We start from the raw sequence: 23,200 nt of genomic DNA, 5'->3' as shown, positions 1-23,200 counted from the left end.
CATAATAAGCCAGTTTTGCTATTTGGGGGGGTCTTCTTTTCTTGTATGCTATACAATATTGAGCTTGATATATTTTTGCCTTTCAGGTGTTAGCTTAATTATCCAGATTACATACATTTTCGAAATCTTATGTTTTTCTTAATAGCAATTAATATCATTATAAAAATAGTAATTATGAATTTCTTTTCTTCTGAATCTAGAGCCCTTTTTGATTATGACAAGACTAAAGACAGTGGACTTCCCAGTCAGGGATTGAACTTCAAATTTGGAGACATTCTCCATGTTATTAATGCTTCTGATGATGAATGGTGGCAAGCCAGACAGGTTACATCAGATGGTGAGAGTGATGAAGTTGGAGTGATTCCCAGTAAGCGCAGGTAAATATTAGTCTCTTACAGTTTTTCTATGTGAATGTTGACAACATACGCAAATAGTCCCTGTTCCTTTACATTTCTTTCTTGTACCAAAGTAGTAATTTTATGATTGGTTTTCCATATTGTGTTCCCAGATGTTTAATTTTACTCACATTATATTGTGACCAGTGACATAACTGGAAAATGTTGTTGTTAAGTGCCATCAAGTCGGTTTCTGACGCTGTAAATCTTTACGGGAACAGAAAGCCTCATCTTTTTCCCACAGAGCAGCTGGTAGTTTCGAACTGCTGACCTTAAGGTTCGCAGCCCGATTGGTAACCACTATGCTACCAGAGCTTCTTAATATGATACTCCAAAACAGAAGTTTCTGTAGAACTCTCACTATTTACTAAAAGGAGTCACAGAGTGACACAAATGATTAAACGCTCATCTACTAGCTCCAAGGTTGGCAGTTCAAAACCACCCATAGGAGCTTCAGAAGACAGGCCTGGCAATCTACTTCAGAAAGGGCACAGCCTGGAAAACCCTGTGGAGTCATTCTGTGCACTCATGAAGTCACCATGAGTCAAATCAGCTCAAAAGCAACAAAATGACTTAAAGCAAAATATAATGTAAGTGTCATGTGTTGGAAGTCCTGGTGGTACAATGACTAAAGCTCTTGGCTGCTAACGAAAAGGTCCGCAGTTTGAACTTAACAAGCTGCTACCCAGGAGAAAGATGTGGCCATCTGTTTCTGTAAGAATTTACAGTGTTGTAATTTCTCTGAAGTGGTTCTACTCTGTCCAGTGGTCCAGTGGAGTCACTGTAAGTCAGAATCGATTCAGTGGCAGCAGGTGTGTGTGTTTGTGTGTGACATGTAGGAGAGGACTTCAGAATATTCATGGAAATTTTTCAGTATCTTTTTCATTCCATTTTTCCATTAATGTTTAACTTTTTATTGTGAACTAAGTGAAGATTTGCAGAGCAAATCATCAGTTTTACACTCAACAAATCATACACTTCATTCCATCTCAGTGGTTGCAATCCACTCAGTGTAACATCACTTACCCACTTCTTGTCTGTGATTCTTGTTTCCATTCCTCCTTCTTTACCAACACTACTGAATTTTTTCCTTATGTAAATGCTGCCCTTTTGATCTCAAATGGTTGAATGATCTAGGATATGTATAACTCACTAGCGTTGTTGTCTTCCCTATATACCAATCTATTGCTTGACTGAAAATTGAGCCACACAAATGAGTTCAGTTCCAGATCTGAAGGGTGACCAAGGGCCATAGAATCTGGGTTTCTCCAGTCTCTTTCTGCCTACTAAGAATGGACTTTTTTAAGATTTTGAATTTTGTTCTGCATTTCCTCCCAGTTTAGCCAGGACCTTCTAATATCATCCCTTTCAGAACAGTTGGTAGTGGTAGCTGGGCACCATCTAGTTCTTCTTGTCTCATGGTCATGTTTACTTGGCTCACTAGTCCATTGAACTAATTGTTTCTAAGCATCTTTCATTTTTATCACTCTTATTTCTTCACATAGGGAAAGTCCAATTGTTGCACCTTAGATGGCTGCTCATGAGCTCTTAAATCCTAGTTGCTACTTACCAAAAGTAGGATATAGAACATTGTTTCCATGAACTATTTGAAGCACCCTTGTATTTATACCATTGGAGGGGAGAGAATTGAAAGTGTTTATACTTTTACAATATAGGTGGTGATGTTGCTTTTATTAGTTGCCAGTGAAATCATCTGATTCCTGACAACCTTACATATAACAAAATGAAATATTGCCTGACCCTGCATGTATTTCACAATACATTGTTATGTTTGAACCCACGATTGCATCTATTAAGTGGTGATAAGACTTAAATTTCTATAATTTCGATTATGTGAATTATCTTCTTCAGGCTTAACAAATAGAAGTGCTATAAATAAGTACAGTTGGGTTTTTTTTTTAACAATGTCTGATAATATGTTTCACATCTCTTTTTCCTTAATATAGGTGTATCAGTGCTTCCATGGGTCTTTGCTTTTAGCTTTATTTTTGTGATTCATTGGTGCATTTTGTGTTTTAAAAGGATGCTCCCCCTCTAGTAAGCCCTGGTGGGTTAAGTGTTGGACAGTTCAAATCCACCAGGCTCTCTGCAGGAGAAAGATGAAACTGTCTATCCCTATGAAGATTGACAGTCTCAGAAACCCTAAGAAACAGTTCTACTCTGTCCTACAGGGTCGCTATGATTCAGGAATTTACTTCCTGGTGTAAATTTTAATTTAGTTAATATCTAGGAAATGATATTATCTCTACTTTTGTTGAAAAAGTATTAAAATTTCAGTTCATAATTTCCCATGTATAATTTATCATGTATGATAAGTCATTGGCTAAAAGTTCTTTTGAATGTTATATCCAACAGAAATTGTTAATGAATTAGTAATGTTTATTACAGCTAGTTAATTCGTTCAAGTGAAGCTTGCATTGTTCTTTTCTTGGTAATGAGTGGATTTATATTAATATTGGAACCTTGGTTGCTCAGTAATTAACGCAATGGGCTAGTACCAAGATGTGTAGAAGAAAGGCCTTATGTTCAAATCAGCCAATAAAAACCTTGTGATGTATTTGATGGCAAATCCTCTATGTATCAAGGTAGTCCTCAACATAACTATTTTTCTGGAATAGAACGTTGGTGTTGTTAAGTGCCTTCGAGTCCGTTCCAACTCACAGCAACCCTATATAGGATTTCTGAGGAGCCACTGGTAAATTTGAACTGCCAACCTTGTGGTTCCAACTGACCTTGCAGTTGAGTGCTTATCCTACAATGCCACAACAGTACTCCACGAACATAGTCTGCTTTAAATTCAGAAAGGATCCTTATATGTTTTACTTAGTCAGTAGAAACCTCACATCTTTAATGTCATGGTCAGATTTCCTAAAAATTGTTTTATTCCTTGGACCGTTACATCTTATAAAGGTTTTATGTATCTGCATCACTTGAAAATTACTGCTAACTGGTTTTGATGGAAAGGGTTTTTGTGTGTGTGTGTGTGTGTGTGAATTGAATGAAGGTTTACAGAGCAGATTATTAGTTTTACATTCAGCAAATCACATACGTAGTTTTATTACAGCAGTTGGAATCCCCTCCATGTCAGTTAACCATATTTACCTCTATTCATTTAACTCTTTCATTCCTCCCTGTGTCTTCTACTACCTTCATCTTTCCTCTGCCAACCCCTCCTCTTGTGTATTTCCTGACAAGCCACCCATGTTAACATGTATCTACCCTCTAGCCCATGAATAATTTTCCCTTCCATCTACCCAACAGTGGTCTTATATAATATTGTCCTTTTGTGATTGACTTCAGCATAATGTCCTTCGGGTTCATCCGTGATGGGAGGTGTTTCACAGATTCATCATTGTTCTTCAGTGTTGACTAGTATTCCATTGTTTGTATGTACTAAAGTTTGTTTATTGATTCTTCTCAAGGGGAAAGAAGGAAAATCACCATCAACAGTATCAGCTGCCTAAAGCTAATTGCTCTTTGGTGGAGATTAGGCATGCTTCATTCCACCCTCCAACCTGTTTACCAATTCTGACACCAACAGTCCTTCCCATGGCACTCTGCTCTTCTGCTGGCTCTGATAAGTCATTGCAGTGGCCACACAGAACTTACAGACCAAACTCAAAGTTACGGGGTTTATTAGGGAGGTAACAAGATTAGAATTCAAGGTCAGAATTTACTCTGGATTCAGTTCTTTGGTTTGTACAAGCTCCTCTTAGTCATGCCCAGAGGCAGGCCTCTTAGCCTCTTATCCCTTTGGCCCTCTTGGGCTGACCCAGCCTCTGCCCCAATTTTTAGCTTGGAGGTACCCTACTCTGCCAGTAAGCCTTGACCTAAAGGCATTTAGTGGATTTTGAAGTCTAGCTTTGTCTAGTGCATAGAGACACTCCACTCCACTAGCAAGCCTCTTTTTAATAACACTTAGCTTTCTCCTTCTGCTGGCAGAAAGCTCAGTGCACCCACCCCACCGTCTTCAGCCAGTCTCCTGGTTCTGCTGCCTCTACTGCTGCTGTTTCTTGCTGTCTCTTGGGTCTAGGAGGTTCTCAACACATGGTTCCCAGATCCAAATGGTGCTGTTACCTCTTGGTGGTGGTAATGGTGCCCCTTGTCTGCCTCAGGGATAGCTCATTTTGAGGGCAAAAGTGGCCAATCCCTTTGTTTTAAGGTTTCATACACTTTATTTGCAAGCTGTCCAGCCCCCTTGATGATCCACAGTCATCTCATTCCATAGTACTAGTATTTTATTGGCAGTTACAAATACTATAATTAGAAGAGTCATATTAAGTAATCCACTACACTGCATACATTAAGAGTTTTGGTGTGGCCCTGTGGGTTAATGCGCCAGACTGCAAAATCGGTGTGAACTGCAAGGTCAGCAGTTCAAGCTCACCAGCCACTCCTTGGAAACCCTGTACAGGGTCGCTATGAGTCGGAACCAACTCAGTAACACTTAACAACAACAATACATAAAAACTTAATCCACATGAAATTTTATAAGATTAAAATTGGTGTTAGTATACATGAAGCATTTGTTTAATATGTTTTATTTGCTCCATTTCTTAGTTTGCATAGACAAAATTTGAACAAGGTATACAGAATTTTGAAAAATCTAAGAATTATAAGGGGGTAAAGGAGGAGTCAGTTGCCACAGAGCCAGTTCCAACTAATGGCAATCCTATGTATGTTGTTGTTGTTGTTAAGTGCCGTCGAGTCGGTTCCGACCCATAGCGACCCTGTACAGGGTTTCCTATGTATATCAGAGTAGAATTGCTCCATATAGTTTTCATTGGCAAGTAGCTAAACCAGACCTTTCTTCCAAGGTGCCTCAAACCTTCAGTATTTAACAGCCAAGCGTGTTAATCATTTGTACCACCTAAAGACTGCAATAGCTACATAGACTCCTTTTTGAACCCTGTTCCCCAGGCACCCTTTTCACTTGCATAGAAATAACCAGAATAATCAGCTTGTATCTATTCTTCCAAAGACACTCTTAAGTATTTATTCTGTACACTGTAATTTAATTATAAAATTGTTAAGTGCCGTCGAGTCGGTTCCGACCTATAGCAACCCTGTATAGGGTTTCTGAGGAGCGGCTGGTGAGTTTGAACTGCTGACCTTGCAGTTCAAATGACTTGGCAGTCTGTTATATTAACCCACAGTGCCACACCAGGACTCCTATTATAAAATTAGTTGCTACTTTATTTATATACATATATCATTGTAGTTACTATTCACCTTTATTTTCCACCTTTTTATTTTTTAAACATTTCAGGTCTATAGAAAAATAAGTATCAAAAAAAATATGCAAGAATAGTAACCACCCATATAACCTTCACTTGCTTTTAACAGTTGTTAACATTTTGCCGCATTTGCTTTTTCTTGTATAAGCTTAATTTTTGGCTTATATAGTTTTTTTTGTTCCATGCTACATTAATATTTAAAAAGCAACAGGATTATTACTAAGAGCAGAAATGGTGGCTTATATAATTTTCAGTATAAATATAGAATTAAGTGCATATATAAACACCCACATGTGCAAGGAGCTTAAAAAATAGAATGAAAAGATAATGAAATGTTTCCATGAACTTTAGTCTCCTTGTGTATACTGTATTTTGGTACTGTTATTTCATAATAAAATGAACCCTTTGTTTACATACATTTTTCAAAAATTCTAACTATTGGGGTACAAACCTTGGTTCTTGAAGGTGTTGGAATACAAAAATGCCAAGTATTAGTTCTGGGGATGTCCATAAAATACTTAAATATGTTTAATATACTTTAAAAAGTTACGTTCTGGTGGGAAAATAGTTACATTCTGTGCTTTGACAGGGTTGAGAAGAAAGAACGAGCCAGATTAAAAACAGTGAAATTCAATTCTAAAACAAGAGGAGATAAAGGGGTGAGTATATTAAATCTCTTATTCTGGCAATTAATAGTTGGACACAGTAGGCCTTTTCATAATTCTTGCTGAGTCATATTATTCAAATGAGAAGGGTTTCGTAAATTAACTATAAACAGCTCTTGACTTGGTGCTTTGCAATAATAGATGTTGGATTAAACATTTCAAAGTACCAGTTGCATAGATCTTTCCAAATTGTTAAAACTGTCATTTGATATATTCTTAGCTATATACTTTTGATCAAGGTTACTTTTACAAATGAAATTAATTCAATCTTTACTCAGATGTTCAGTTAGAAACTGCAACCACCAGTAATTAATCGTGATAACTTAATAAATGATTTTTCTGAGAAAATAGACCCATAACATGTTTACAAATTGTTGTAAGTATATTAATGAAAATGTCCTATTTTCCCTTTTTATTCCTTATATAATTTGTTATTATATTCATGTTTTAAATGTTTGAATCAGTATAAATTTTCTTTTGAGAGTAAATAGGTAAAAGAGCAGTTGATAGGAGCAAATGTGTAAATAAATGGTCAAAAAGATACCAAAATTCTTTCATATTTATTTTAGACATGTATCTGTTAAGTGTCAACAGATGATGAAGGTTTCATCTTACACCATATGCATACGTTGACTATCCTGAACTTACTGTAATGGGATATTCTAATTGTAGGCGTAAAGACCTGAACACATATGATGAAATGCTATGCTGTTCACAGTAATGGTTTTTGTTTTGGGGGGTTTATTTTTTTATTATTGTAAGTATTTTAATCATATCTCAAGTGAATGTCAAAAGTTAACTCAGAAAATATATTGGCTATACTCTTTGAACATTTCTGACATCACTAAGTCTTAGAATCGAAAAGATAAAAATATTTTTGATGAAAGAAATTAAATCTGAGTAATGCATTTATATAATGCATCCAATTACATATCACCAATTATTAATGACTAATCCCTTTAAAACTAATTATAGCTTTTAGAAAATACAGAAGTATATACTGTTATCTGAAACAATATTTAAATAGAAATTTTTATTGGCGAAAAAATTTCAAGTAAATATTCAGGGTTTGGAATATGTACAGTGCTTTTGTGCTTGTTTTATGTATGTCTTTTAAAATAGTTAAAATACCACCATCACTGTATTAAAAAGAAGGTTGCATGTTATAACTTTTCTTTAATACTTAAGAAGTTAACTGAATTAACGACATTTAAATCTTAGTCTTGTTTGTTGACTGTAACCAACTTTACGCACAGTCACTGTGTTCTAACACAGCACCAAAAGTATGCATGATTCCTAGTGGGGTAAAAATACGCTTGCCATTGATATAGGACTGCATTTCTTTCTGAAATACTGTTTCCCGTTCTAAGTTTTCTTTTTCCTTTCCTTAAATGGTGGCTTGTGAACTTCTACTGCAAACTTACAACATTTCAGTTTCTCATTCATTTTTAACATTTATTTGAGTACTTTGAAATACTACATATGAAGTTATGTATTTTGATATTTAATATTTATACCATGAATTTGTGATAATTTTTGTCTTGTAACATAGCATTGTGACAAGAAATAATTAAATATACATTTGGGGTGCTGTTTATTTTTAATATAGAGAAACTGAAGGAAGCATATCTCTTCAGTTTTATGTTTTCCATTTTGTCTTGTTTGCTTGTGCTTTTTTCACTTTTAATAAATTCTTCACCTTAAAGTTATTAAATGTAATACAATTAATATATTTCTTAACTAACAAGCAATTCTTTTTGTCTATCCTATATTATGATATCTTTATGATCTTTCATTTTGGCTAACTTCAAAGATATCAAGACACAAAACATTTTATACTTCATGTCTCTTTTGGTTGTTTACTGTGGAACTGACTCTGACCACTATATATGCAGTAGGAGGGGTAAATAATTATCTTACAAAAAATATTTTCACTTTTATCAGACACCATGAAATATATCACTTAATTTAAAAAGCCAGTGATCATCATGAGTGAAAAGACCCAGGTCATCCCAAAAGATTGAGTTGATCCCTAAAATAGAGTACCATAAAACTTTCTTCTCTCTGTACTTTGTAAAATTTGGATTCAGGCAAAGATTTTTATTCAAATAATGCTACTTGACAGGTTTTTAAATAGTCTTAAGTCAAAATTTCTCCACAATATTTTTTTTAACTTCTCCTTAGAGTTCTTATATATCTAGTTTCCTGCAGCCTTAAAATTTTAAGATTGAAAGCAAGACAGTCTGCTTGATTAATGAACTATGAATTCTTTAATCCTGAATTATTGCTATGAAAAAGTAAAATTATGTTTTAACCAAGTTTTTATAAAGACCATTATTAAAATAAGTTCAAGTCATTAAGTTTGAATTTAATGTCTCTTTTATCTAGTTCAGCACCTTAATCAGCTAGGATCACATGCTTAAAAATATGAGGATGTCAAAAATATGTTGTATGGTATCAGTATACTTGAAAATAGTAATATGTTTTCATGGAATAAACTCAAGAAATATCAGAACAAAATTTATGTCTTATATTATTTCCCTCTTCCAAAAAAATGGTCCCAGTATCACAGGCAGGTAAGGCCATTTCTTTTAAGACATGAATGTCTATGACAGAAATTTTAAAAGAAACTATTTCTCTTTTATAGCCTCATCCTTTGTGTTCCAAACTTGTAGATCTGTGAATTAAAATAGAACATTCAAGAAGGGGAAAAACTTGTTTCCAACATCTGTGCAATAAGGAACATCAAATCAGTGACTCAACTCCTATATTATATCAGCTATTAGAATCTGCCTTTTGGCTTCTATTGTCATCAAACTTATAATCTCTACTGAAGACATGTTGCCAATAGGTTTAGAGATAGATTAGATAGATAGATAACGGAAGGAAGGAAGGAATAGAGAGAGAGAAAGAAAATGTATACAGTGGTGTGTAAAGACAAGTTAATTAGTAATCAATTGTGATAGCATTCAAATTGTTGAGGACAGTTCTGACTCCTGTTTCTTAGCTCACATAGCATCAATAAATTTGTTGCTGAATTCTGCATGCTTGATGGATTTACCAGTATTCTTCTCATTTCATGCTATAAGCAGTTATATATTCTTTCCTAGTCCAAAAATAAGATTGTTTTTAAATATTCATCAATAACAGTTTTCTCATAATTACATTGATTTTTATATGTTAATGGTAGCTTTTTTTTTTTTTTTTTTTAAGTTCATTAGAGCAACACACAAAGGAAAAAAAATTCGCGCCAATCAAAGGAAAATTTCTATCTAATATATAAAATAAAATTTGAGCAGCTAGGAAAACATTTAAAATATTTTTTCTTATAATATACCTAGTTACCTAGATATTTTTCTATGAATTAGTAGAAATAGATGTTAGTTTGCTTTTTTTTAGACTATTTTATTTATTTTGCCTTTTTTGTCAAGTAGCACTTAATCCTTCATATTAGGTACAACTAAATTACACTCTTAAATTTTTTAAATATTTTCAGTTTAAAATGTTAGAATTAGAGAAGTTTATATAAAAATCAGAAATTCCCATTACATGTGCTTAATGTAGTAAATTCACATACAAACTGCACACGGTGGTCACAGGAGTCAGCTTCCACAGAGCTGCTAGGCTGGGCCTTTGTACACAAAGACAGTAGACATCCCTTTGTTTTGCCCCTCCTTCTCTTCTTCAGCAGTCATTCAATGACAAGCGTAAAAAGAACCTCTTTTCCCGAAAATTTCCCTTCTACAAGAACAAGGACCAGAGTGAGCAGGAAACGAGTGATGCTGACCGTAAGTATGTGGATCCAGTGGTCAACTGAAAATAAATGTAGAGGGACCTACTGCCCTGCAGTTGGTTGTTACCATGGAGACAGTTTCAAGAGCTGCAACAGGTTACTGATTGTCTTAACAAGGGATAACTTGAAAAACAAAGTGGTTTGTATGCCAATTTTAACTATTTCTGGCACTTCAGGAATTCTTAACATAAAGAGTACTGTAAAGTTATATGTTTAAAATATAATTCTGTGATGTGAAGACTCTAACGAGCAATGCTTAACATTTATACTCTCAAAGAATATTTTAAAGGGAAAAAAAGCATGGACACCTGAGAAGCTTCTTATAATTTCTAGCTATAACATTGCCAGTCTTTGATACTAGATCATCTGGAATCGTTCAATTTTATCCATTTTTTGTTGTTTTGTTTTCATTTAAGAGCATCTGAATTTACTTCTAAAATAGCAAGAAATAGTTTCAAAGTTTGCTTCTACACCCTAATTAGCTTCTAAAATAAGCTACTAGCATTCTTATGGCAGATTGCATTTACCTATTAGCTCATTTCAAACTTTTACTCTATAAGATATGTGCACCTGTAATGGTCTTGGAACTGTCTCTTATTGTAGCAACAATTTTATACATTACTGACAACTATTTTCTTTGATTATCTTTTTATTGCTTGCTCTCTGGGAACTACTCTCTACAGGAGATCCCTGACGACTTGGGATCAAAAGGCCTGAGTAAGTGATCAAAATACTCCCAAGTTATTTTTTAACCTCCATCTACAGACCTACATTTTTTAAACACATTTTGAGATTCATGGTAATGCTCTTCTGTAATGAGGAGGTGTGTGATTTAGATTACTTTTAGACTTTTCATGTTAATACCATGCTTGGGATTTTTATTGCTATAATAACTACCATTTGTTATTCTTAAGCTCCATTTTTCTCGTGTCACATGAAAATCTGCTCATAATTATATTTTCCTTTTTGTAATCTTTATGACAGTTACTTTCACTAGGAATACTTCTATTACAAAGATTTCTTTTCAAATATTAAAAAAATCATACTATCTACACATGAAAAAATGTTAAATTGGCAAATTTAGTGTTGTATACATATGTTACAACAGAATAGTACTCACTGCCCTTGTTACTAAATTATAGAAAATATGCTTCCTTGCAGTTCACCACTTTTTTTGTGAAAATAAAGTCATCTTAATTCTCTGTTTGTAAAGAAAGTGTTGTTATAATGAAGTAGAAAACGCAATAGATCTGAAATATTAAACAAGAATTATAGACCTCAAATTTCAGTAGCAATCTCTTTAGGAGCAAAAAAACACATGTATTTCTTTTCTTAAGGAGGTTATGGACAATGACAAGAATTATAAGACATACTATGCTGTATTACTCCTTTAATCAAGGTGGTATCTCTTTATTGTTTGTATTTCATTTTCTAACTTCATATAAAGGTTGGCCAGAGTCTAACATAGAGGGAGGAGAGGTACTCGATAAGTGTTAGAATGAGTGAATGTAGCAAGAAATCCCTTTAGTGAACAAGATTTACTAAGTTTATTTTGGGTGACAATGACTCATATGAAAGTCATCTATTAGGCTAATTTTTTTTTTCCATTTTGATTATTAAACATTACTGTGATGCCTTTTTTTAAAATTCTCTTCTATTGGGGAAATTATCAGTGAAAAATCTTCAAAATTGAAAAAGATTTCCACATATTCTTAATGCTGTAGAATTCATTTTGAGATTGATAACATGTTTTAGACGTAGTTTTTATTGCTAAGTGCAATGAAATCTGATTCATAGCAACCCTGTATAGGATTCCCAAGGCTATAAATCTTTGCAGGCAAAGAAAGCCTCATCTTTCTCCCACAGAGCAGCTGGTGAGCTAGAATCGCCAGCCTTGTGGTTAAAATGGACCCACAGTTTTTATTATCAGTTGAGTCAACAAAGACCTAAGGGAAACGAAGAGAAAAAGGAACTAAATGAAGTATTCTAGTTGGTTTTGTAACATAATTGATACTGTTATGATGAATAATAATGCCTTGATAACATTGTATTTTCACCTCTGCTTGGGACTTAAGAACAGAAATATTATGAAAAATATTGATCCCCAAATATAGCTGATTACCAAATAATGTCTTTTTTTTTTAAGATTTGATTTTTCTGGACAGTGAGCTAAGAACAGATGGTGGGCATTTGTGCTTCATCTCTCAGAAAACCAAAGGATTTTTAAAACTAGGTCACCTAATGATCAGGTCAAGATTTTATTTGGAAATACTGAGGGACACAGAAAAATACCAGTTAAATTCTAAAATTGGTATAATAGAGTTTATCATACCAAATAGATGACTTACTATGGTCCAAGTGCCCATTATTATATAATAGAAGATACTGAGAAAGATGGACTAAGGGTATTACTTGTGCCACCTGTTATCAGGATCCATGTACTGTGAAGCTATTCTAAAGTTCAGAATACAGGAAATAAACTGAGCAAAATTCTGCAAGATTTCATTAAGAAAATTAATGTAACCTAATATGTGGTTGTTATTAAAATCTATGGAATCAGTTCTGACTCATAGCACCCCTATATAGGTTTTTGAGCAGCGGTTAGTGGGTTTGAACCACTGATCTTACAGTTAGCAATCCAGTTCTAATCATATAGCGCTACACCAGGATTGGAACAGGACTCATAAAGAGACTATGAGTAGGAGGATAAATTATTCTAGAGAAACAAACATGTTGGCAAGACGTGGAATAGCACTGAAGGAATGTTAAGAAAGATGTAAATTCACATACCCTATGAAAAGTAGTCTATTTAACTGAAGTGCAGCAAGAAAAACAGAAGTGATATCAGAGGATACTTAACTATTGGCATGAATTTAGCAGTTATTTATTCTACAAAGAAGAGAGTCAGAAAAAGTATTGATTTGCTCTGTTGATGAGAGAAGAAACGTGAGATCATTGCTTTTTCAAACCTAATTTTGAGTAGCAGAACTCATTAAAAGTATGATGGAACTCTGGGAGAATTCAACTAAACTATCATTGTTTTTGAACAGCAAGAAATAGAAACCTGTGCAGATCTTAAGCAAATTTTAAAAAGCTTAACTAAGCTGGAAGAGGGCTGAGTAAGAGTCCTGTAACAGTGACTAAAAAGAAAATATAGCTTATGAGTGGACATATAAGTGTATTTCAGTGGAAATCATTTTTTAAGTAATGAAGAGCAAAGATGTCTGCTTGAGGACTAAGGTGCGCGTGACTCAAGCCATGGTATTTTCAATAACCTCATATGCGTGCGAAAGCTGGACAATGAATAAGGAAGACCATAGAAGAATTGATGCTTTTGAGTTATATGATGTTGGAGGAGAATATTGAAAGTGTCATGGATTGCCAAAAGAACCAATAGATCCATTTTGGAAGAAGTGCAGCCAGAGTGCTCCTTGGAGGCCAGGATGGCCAAACTTCGTCTCTCATACTACAGACATATTTTCAGAAGGGACCAGTCACTGGAGAAAGGATATCATGTTTGGTAAGGTGGAGGGTGAGAGAGAAAGAGAAAGACCCCCAATGAGATGGCTTGGCCAAGTGGCAGCGTCGATGGACTCAAGTGTGGCAACAGTAGTGAGGTTGGCCTAGGATCGGGCAGTGTTTCATTTTGCTCTGCATAGAGTCGCTATGAGTCGGTGCCAACTCAATGGCACCTAACAACAACAACAAGGGGAAATCATAACGCTGTCTCAATGTTTGTGTCTTGTATATGCAGTTTGTCTATTTTTACAGCTTTCTATTTTGTGAAACATCTCAAAAACTTTCAGGCACAATATTTCCCTTTACATTATATCTTTACTTTCTTTTTTATCCTAAAGTCTGATTTAAGCAGAGTTATATACAGAGCTCTTATATGGCAACACAAGACTTTTCATTTGTGATAAGAATAAGATGTAAGAGTAGTATTATTCCTTGGTTTGAAGGGTGTAACAGATTCTCAGGAAAAGCTGAAAAATATACTTTTTGTCAGGAAAAATATATGATTAGAAAGATGAAATGTAGTTAAAGAAACACGGTCATCAGTATAAACAAAACAAAATTTAAAGTCTTAAGGAATGTACTTATACATGTATATAAAATAGTACTGTGAATTTGTCACACATCGGAAAAAAACAGACTTTCTCTCCCTTAGAAAACTGAACAAAGGATTTCCAAGAGTGTTTTAAAAAATAAGCAAATGAGATGTTTAAAATATGTTTAATCACTGCCTCAGTTATCTAGTGCTGCTGTAACAGAAATTCCACAAATGGGTGGTTTTAACAAACAAATTTATTTTCTCACAGTTTAGGAATCTGTAAGTCTGAATATTCAGAGCACCAGCTCTGAAGAAAGGTCCTTGTCTCCTTTCAGCATCAATAGGCCCAGCATTCCTTGGAGATCTCCATGTGTCTTGGCATCAATCTTTCCCTGGATCTAGGAGATTCACAGTGCAGGGACCCAAGTCCAAAGGACGCATTCTACTCCTGGCTCTTCTTTGTCGGTGGTAGTAGGTCTCCTTCTCTGTTCACTTCTCCTTTTATCTTTGGAAGATAAAAGGTGTTGCATGCCATGCCCCTGGGAAATGCCTTCACATCTGATCAGGGTCATGATGGGATTAAGGGTGGTACTTTCTACCCTTAATCCTTTTACTGGTTTATCACATCGGATTACATTTTGGGGGGGAGATCATCACATAACTGCCAAACCACTGAGAATCATGGCCCAGGCAAGGTAGCACCTGTTTTGGGAGGAATGCAGTTCAATCCCTGACACTGCCCCATTGTTGTTGTTAAGTGCCGTCGAATTGGTTCCAACTCATAGCGACTTTGTATAGGGTTTCCAAGGAGGGTTTGAGCCCTGTGTAGGGTTTCTGAGGAGGTGGGTTTGAACTGCTGACTTTGTGATTCACAGTCTAGTGCTTACACCTGGAGTCAGACAATGCCCCTAGGGATCAATAAACAAAATGGTAGTTTATTTTATCCATCTCTTTGGAAGACTTTTCATATAAAGAATTAATGATGAAGAAACTTGTACCTATAGCATAGTAGGTGATGCATTGGGCTGCTAACCTGCAGGGACAACAGTTTAAATCCACCAGGCACTCCTCTGAGAAAGATGAGGCTTTCTGCTCCTGTAAAGATTTATAACCTAGGAAACCTTATACAGCGTCACTGTGAGTTGGAACCAACTCGATGGCAAGCAGCAGCACCAGCTGTAGTGATGGAATTTTGTGACATGGATACTTTGTTAACAGACTACCTTCGAGAGTGTAAACTAGTACAACCTTTCTGGAAAAACATTTCTTTTGGGCCCACTAATTCTTCCTGAAGGAACCCTGATGACAGTGGTTAAGCATTTGGCTACCAACAGAGTGGTTGGTAGTTCAAACCCATCAGCATCTCCATGAGAAAAAAATGGCAGTCTACTTCCATAAATATTACAGATTGGAAAACCCCATGGGGAAGTTCTCCTTTGTCCTCTAGGATTGCAATGAGTCAGATTTGGCTCAACAGCGCACAGCAACTCCAAACCGCTGACTTTGTGGTTCAATACAACTTTGTAGCCAGTGCATTAATCTGCAGCACCAAACTAGGACTCCGTAGTTAGGGATTGGTTAATGAAGTATGATCTGTCTATATTGATAATATTATACATAATATAATATATTATTGTATATATTGTTATTGTTTGTTGTGTGCTGTGGAGTCTATTCTGACTTATAACGACCCTGTATGGGGTTTCTAAGAAGAGCTGGTAGATTTTAACTGCCAACCTTGCAGTTAGCAGTTCAGTGCTTATCCTACAGCACCATACTATGACTCATATAGCCATTGAAAAACACAGCTTACGTGAAAAAAAGTATTAAACTGCATATTGTTTTGAGTTTATAAACAAATATTTGTACAATCACAGAAAAGGGATTTTTAAAAGGTGCAGTTTGTTTTCTGACATTTCAGTAATAGACTTTCTGGTAAGTTAACTTTTTAGTGAAGTATTACATACAGAAAGGTACACAACTCTGTTAATCCTAAGTGTACAGCTTGAGTTTCATGAAGTTGTGGTTACTTACATAATCAGCATCCAGATCAGTATCAAGAACATTTCTTCCCAGCCATCTCAGAAGCTCTTAACCACTCTCCCAGTTACATAACCCCTCCAAACAAAGGGTGGCTCTATCCTGGCCTAGAATAACCCCAGTCCCACTGCCATCAAGCTGATTTAGACTCGTAGCAACCCTATATAAAGTTTCCAATGTTGTACATCTTTATAGGAGCAGAAAACCTGATTGTTCTTCCTAGGAGTCACTTGTTGGACTTGAACCACCGACTTTGTGGTTAGCATTCCAGTGCTTAACCTACATCACCACCAGGAATCCTTGACCCTAGAATGTCATTGTTGTTACGTGCTGTTGAGTCATTCTGATTTATAGCCACTCTATATAGGGTCTCCAAGGAGTGGCTGCTGAGTTTGAATCACTGACTTGTGGTTAGCAGTCCAGTACTTATCCTAAATTGCCACACAGCTAGAATTGTTATTGTTGTTGTTGCTAAATGCCATTGAGTCAGTTCCAACTCACAACAACCCTGTGTAGGATTTCCAAGGAATGGCTGGTGAGCTTGAACTACCAACCTTGTGGTTCAAACCGACCTTAAAAGTTCAGCACAGTCATCTGCAGCACCACACTAGGACTCCTTCTGTAAATGGACTAAGAAAGTTTCCTTTACTTAGTATTATGTTTGAGATTTATCCCTGGTGTTACAAATAGCACTGGCTTGTTTTCTCATTCATTGTATGAACATACCCAGATTAATTTTTCATTCTACCCGTTGATGGACATTTTTGACTTGCTTCCCATTTGGTGCTATTTTGAATAGTATTGCTTTGAATTTTTAGACATACATATATATTCCTGTTAGAGGTATACCTAGGAAAGGAATTTGGTAGATACCACCAAATAATTTTGCTAAGTGATTTTAGAATTTGCCTGTTTCACCTATCCCACCCACCTCCCACCCACCCCCCATATATGAGTTCCAGTTGTTTTTCTATACTTGACATGTCTGTTTTGTTTTTTTCTCATTTAAGCCATTCAGATGGATTATAGAGATAAATGTGGTTTTAATTTGTATAAATGAGTAATAAAGTTGAATACCTTTTTACTGGCTGTTGAGGTATTTTCTTTTATGAAGTACTTTGAAGACTTTTTTTTTAATTATCAGGAAAAAACTAATTTTCTTTATTTCAAATTTAACTTATACTATTCTCTGTACTTTTTATTAGTGCTGCTTGATTTTAGGAATCATTGTGGGTGATAATAGTATAGCAAGTATTTATCCTCAAACTGGTTTCGTATTTGAAATTATTTTTTCTTTCCCTTCTATAAGAATTTAGTTTTCCTTCTCTCCCATGGAACATTTTATGGTTTTCAGTTTCTACAAATAAAATTATTAGTCAATTTTCAAACACAGTAGCACTCTCAAAAACATTTTTTTTTTTTTTTTTGAGGCATCTGAATTTATAACATCACAGAAATACGGATTTTCATTTTGCTTCAGGAACAAGAAGCAAGATCATGTATTTTTCATTACAAAGACATTCTTTCATTTATATGGGCAAATATTTGCTCAAATATAACTTGTCTCTGATGTCATTCATTACAATTCCAATTAAATAAATGGTACCAATTACATTTTCTCTTTTTAGGTTTTACATCTACAATTGGATAATTTAGGATCACTTTGCTCCTCTACTACAGGCTGCTATTTGTAATACAGATTTTAATTTTAAGATATGCTATACAAAAGTGAGACATTGTCCCTAATTACAGGTTTTTTCTTGCTACTATTTTTATAAAATAAATTTTCCAAAGAAAATAAATGCTTTTTAAATTTCTTTGGTTATATGCGATTATATCAACATTTTGTAATGTCATCTTGTTTTTATTTTAATAGTTTGCTTTTGCCAGCTCTGATTTTTAAACTCATGACTCTGTTTTCCTCATTTTTTTCCATTGTCCTGCAATTTCAGAACATGTAACTTCTAATGCCAGCGATAGTGAAAGTAGTTACCGTAAGTGTTTTATTTTGTTCTTTTGTAATTTGAAGTAGTAATCTCAAAAACAAACCCAAGGTTTTAGGATTTTTGTTCTTGTTTTTTCTTAGTGATGTGTTCTAAAAGCTGAAAATTGTTGTTATTATTAAGTGCTGAAAATTAGATGCCTAATTTAAAATTAAGGAAAGTCAGGTATAATACTATACTTGGAAATAAAATTATATTCAGTATATAGAAGTTAATTTCCAGACTGCTATTTGTGTACACGTTACATGTGTATATATGTATGTATCTTTTATAAGTGAATATCTAGTTTAATGAGAGAACACTTAACATTTTTCCCTTTCTTTTTTTAGTGACTGTTTTAACATCGTTAAGATTTTTTTAATAATGCTAAATTATAATTAGCTTCATTTCTCTTTTTATTCTGTACCATCAGTGCTAATTTGGGTAGTCATTGCATACTATACCATGTCTTAGTGAGCATAAGAAATACTGGAAAATTTTTCAACAGTTGCTCATATATAATAGTGATTTATTTTGCCAATTGGTATTGTATATTTTTAAGTGAGTTATACAAATGTGAAGTTTTTAAACAGTGTTGGGATAGGAAGAGGGAAGAATATATAAATATTGGTTGTAGCATCTTAAAAATTAAAATTGCTTTTCTAACTTTTTTTTTTTTACTGCTGTCTAACATGAAAGTAATCTTGATTACAGATGAGTATGGCTGTTCAAAAGGTCCATCCTGTTAATATCAGTCTAATATTTTTTCATGTTGACAATATATACTTTTAACCCTCATTTGGTTGCTTTTTATTTTTTTCTGCATAATATTAAGTTGGGGTTTTTGTTGTTTTGGGTATGTGGAGTATGATTTCTTATATTTCAGTATTTTATTAATTTATAACCAGAGTCTATTATAGAGTAGTTGAGTAGCATTCTAGACTAAAAAGAGGTACTGAAAGTATATACTGTCTGTGTCACCATTTGCATGACTTTTTTAAGGTGTGGAATATTTAACTTGCATGTTTTTACTAATAGTTAACCATGTTTTACATATAGTGACTTTTAAACCAGCTTACAAAATAACTGTTTTATATGCTAAATAAACTTGAAAACAAAAAATACACTTTTAAAGTAGGAAATAATATTCGTGCTGATATATATTTAGAAGATCTGTACAGTTGTTACATATTATATAAAAGACAAGTTTAGAGAAAAGGTTGATTTTAGAATCTTGATAATCAAGGAGAAAATCCTAGAATACATTATCTAATATTGATTTCATTCATCGAACCATTTGAATTAACACAATGTTCTCTAGATTGTTTTCTACACATTTGTTTGTATATATATGTGTGCACGTGTATACTTTTTAATTACTGGTATTTGTGTGGTTGATTTTGTTGGAGTGGAAGGTTTTTGTTTTCTCTAAAGCTATTTTTAATTCACTTTAAATGTTACCTGTTTTTAAGAGATAAATTAAAGATTTCTTAATAGTGAGCTATAATAGTTAGGGAATTTAGTAGTACATTTTTTATCGGTGAAGTAGAGATAATAATTGTACATTTACAGTTACCATTTTAAATTATACCAAAACCAAACCCAACCCACTGCCATTGAGTCAGTTCTGACTCTTAGCAACCCTGTGTAGAGTTTCTGAGCATGTAAATTTTTATGGTAGCAGAAAACCTTATCTACCTTTGCTGGAGCAGCTGGTGGGTTTGAACTGCCAACCTCTCAACAGTCCAGTATTTATCCTAAAGCACTGCCAGGATTGCTTTTAATAAGTGTACCAGTGCTATCAAATCAGTTTCGACTTTCGATGACCCCATATGTGTCAACATAGAATTGTGCTCCATAGATAGGGCTTTCATTGACTGGTTTTTCAGAAATAGATCACCAGGGTTTTTTTCCTGGGTAGACTCAAGTCTCCCACCTATTTGATTAGCAACCAAATGTGTTAAACCATGTGCACCACCCAGGGACTCCCAAGTTTTGTGGGGTTTTTTAGACATCTTTTATTTCATTTTATTTTATTCCAACTTTAATTGGAATTATATTTATTTAAATAAAAAGAATTTTTGTTAAATATTATACCTGCAGGGACCAGAAAAGTAGTGCAGTCTTATTGCAGTAAATTATGTAATGTGCTTATATATGGAACTGCTCATTAAAGTATTAATCATTTAACAATTTTATTATTAAATTCTTGAATTACCTAAAATCACCTCAATAAAAAATTAAAAGGACATATGTATCAAACTTACAACTTTATAATCTATCACTTCCTTTACTGAATTTTTTCATAAACACCTCCCCAAATTATTTTCTATTAAAGACACAGCTAGGCCAAAATGAGATTATGAAGTAGATGGAAGAGGTTATCATTTTGTGACTTCAAGTAAATAACTTTTTCTCTATAGCATTTTCTCAGGAAAATCCTAGTAATTTATATGTTATATATTAAATTAAGTAAATTAGTGCTAATTATCTTTACAAATTTTCTCATCTATATTTTAACTTCTAATAGGCGGACAAGAAGAATATGTCTTATCCTACGAACCAGTGAACCAGCAAGAAGGTTTGTGAAGCCTGTTTATTTTTTTGCATTGTTCTTGAAAAATTATAGATCTTACTTTGGAAAAGTTTTAAGTGTAACACCTACCTAAAAACAAACTATATTAGGACTTTACTATTTGTTTTAATTTTGTGAAACATAGTTTGTTGTTGTTAAATAGTGTTGTTGGTTCTGACTCATAGCCACCCTGTCTCTATAGGTTTCCCAAGGAAGTTTGAACCTACCTTGTGGTTCAAACTGACCTTGCAGTCTAGTACTTTATCCCACAGCACCATCTACAGTATATACATATAGTGAAATAACTAGCCATTTAAGTTGGTATTTTATATCTGATTATCCGTGTTCATTAGTAGCATCACTATCCTTCTAGTGACCTTTGTTCCAAATGTTGGAAGCATGTTTTACTTTTCTTTGTACATCATCCCCTTTAAACGTCAATTTCCAGCTTCTTTTTATTTTGCTCTGTCATATTTTTCTTATTTATGGCCTCTTTTAAATCCCATGTTCTGATTCTCACTATCCTTCTCCCTATTCCCGGCATGATCTTCTTCAATCCAATGCATACACTTCCATTAGATAGTCTTTCTAGATTAATACAGTGATTATATCACTTCCTACTCCCAATTTCTTTTTGACCTTCTAACCTCTGCTTCCTCATGTTTTTTACTTGGAAACATTATCAATAAAACAGTATGTTTTATGTTTTCATCTGGCATGAGATGATATTAACCATGTATAGAAATATCTACTAAAATACTGAATTTAACTTGGTTAAATTGGTCAAGTATATGATTGACTTAAGGAGATTAATAACTAACACTTGGGATCATGGTAAAGATTTTTAAACTACTAAGTTATGTATCTTTAATTGGTCATAGAGTGAGACAGAGAAAAAAAGCAATTTAAAGAAATTTTCATTTTCTGATGAAATAAAATACATTGAATGTTTATTCCTTTTGATAATGGAGTTTATCTTTACAGTTAATTATACTCGGCCAGTGATCATATTGGGACCTATGAAAGACAGGATAAATGACGACTTGATCTCAGAATTTCCTGACAAATTTGGATCGTGTGTTCCTCGTGAGTAACCCAATCAGACAAAATCCCATAATTACTGTTCTAAATACTCTCTGTTATTATTTGTGTTAAAAACAAGAATTTCCAATTTTTAGTAGTTTATCCTTATTTTATCAGTTGCTCCTTCATTCTCCATATTATTTCTTTTCAAATTGAAATTAACCTCTGTTATGTTGAACTTAACAAATAATGATTAGGTAGAAGTTGTAATGTTAAAATATTAAACACCTCCCCAAATTACTTTCTATTAAAGATACAACTAGGCCAAAACGAGATTATGAAGTAGATGGAAGAGATTATCATTTTGTGACTTCACGAGAGCAGATGGAAAAAGATATTCAAGAACATAAATTCATTGAAGCTGGCCAATATAACAACCATCTATATGGAACAAGTGTTCAGTCTGTAAGAGAAGTAGCAGAAAAGGTAAGCATCAGAGTGAAGCCAGAACAGAGTTTCTAATCATGTATGCCTTTAGTAGTATCAAAGGATGATAGGGTAGACACATTTAGTCGTATTTATTTTTAAATGTAGGATAGATAATGGGGTGTTATTTTTACTAATATTGCTAATTAATTATTCTATAATTTTTATGTTGTTGTTAAGCGCCATTGAATCAGTTCCAACTCATAGAAAACTTGTATAGGGTTTTCAAGGAGTGGCTGGTGGTTTTGAACTGCCAGTCATATGGTTTGCAGTCTAGTGCTTATCCTACAGTATCACACCAGTATTCCATTATTCTATAAATATTTAATTTTAGGTGACTTAAAATTATATAAGATAAAGAAAATGGAGAACGACAATGAGAATAAAAATTATAAAATTAATCAATCTAAGAGAGGTTATTATTTTAAGGTCCTGTATGTTTGCTGGAATCCTGGTGTGGCGCTGTGGGTTAATGCACTGGACTTCATGGTTAGTTTGAACCACAGGTCAGTGGATCAAGCTCACCACCTGTTCCTAGGAAGCCCTATACAGGGTTGCTGTGAGTTGGAACCGACTCCACAGCATTTAATAACAACATCAACAACATAAGTTTGCTAGAGATGGCCCTTGTGTTTGTCCCTAACCTTCTAACATCTAACATTTAATAACAACATCAACAACATAAGTTTGCTAGAGATGGCCCTTGTGTTTGTCCCTAACCTTCTAACATCTAACATTTAATAACAACATCAACAACATAAGTTTGCTAGAGATGGCCCTTGTGTTTGTCCCTAACTAAAATAGCTGGTAGTTTCAAACTGCTGACCTTGTGGCTCACAGCCCGATTCGTAACCACTACGCTACCAGAGCTCCTTCAAAAAAAGTAGTCCGATAATATATTGACCTTGAATTAAAGTAGTGGTTACAAA

At 34.1% G+C, this 23,200-nt stretch overlaps 1 protein-coding gene across 13 annotated transcripts in view; it reads left to right on the top strand.

The window, feature by feature from the left end:
* The window catches only part of DLG1 (discs, large homolog 1 (Drosophila)), a 315,798-nt gene that overhangs the window by 255,718 nt on the left and 36,880 nt on the right, over positions 1–23,200 (top strand). For 5 of the 13 annotated variants that reach the window (XM_006869411.1, XM_006869402.1, XM_006869407.1 and 2 more), the window contains 7 exons: positions 201–377; positions 6,243–6,312; positions 10,795–10,828; positions 18,158–18,199; positions 20,718–20,768; positions 21,747–21,848; positions 22,099–22,271. In XM_006869411.1, coding sequence (XP_006869473.1) covers positions 201–377; positions 6,243–6,312; positions 10,795–10,828; positions 18,158–18,199; positions 20,718–20,768; positions 21,747–21,848; positions 22,099–22,271 — 649 coding nt within the window. Of the gene's footprint in view, positions 1–200; positions 378–6,242; positions 6,313–10,006; positions 10,107–10,794; positions 10,829–18,157; positions 18,200–18,886; positions 18,923–20,717; positions 20,769–21,746; positions 21,849–22,098; positions 22,272–23,200 lie in introns of all 13 variants that reach the window. The other 8 variants (XM_006869409.1, XM_006869410.1, XM_006869408.1 and 5 more) reach the window with 4 other exon arrangements.

This window comes from Chrysochloris asiatica, unplaced genomic scaffold (genome assembly GCF_000296735.1).
Source record: "Chrysochloris asiatica unplaced genomic scaffold, ChrAsi1.0 scaffold00130, whole genome shotgun sequence".
NCBI classification, from domain to species: domain Eukaryota; kingdom Metazoa; phylum Chordata; class Mammalia; order Afrosoricida; family Chrysochloridae; genus Chrysochloris; species Chrysochloris asiatica.
Note: the sequence above shows the minus strand (reverse complement) of the source record. Positions and strands in the feature narration are given on the sequence as shown.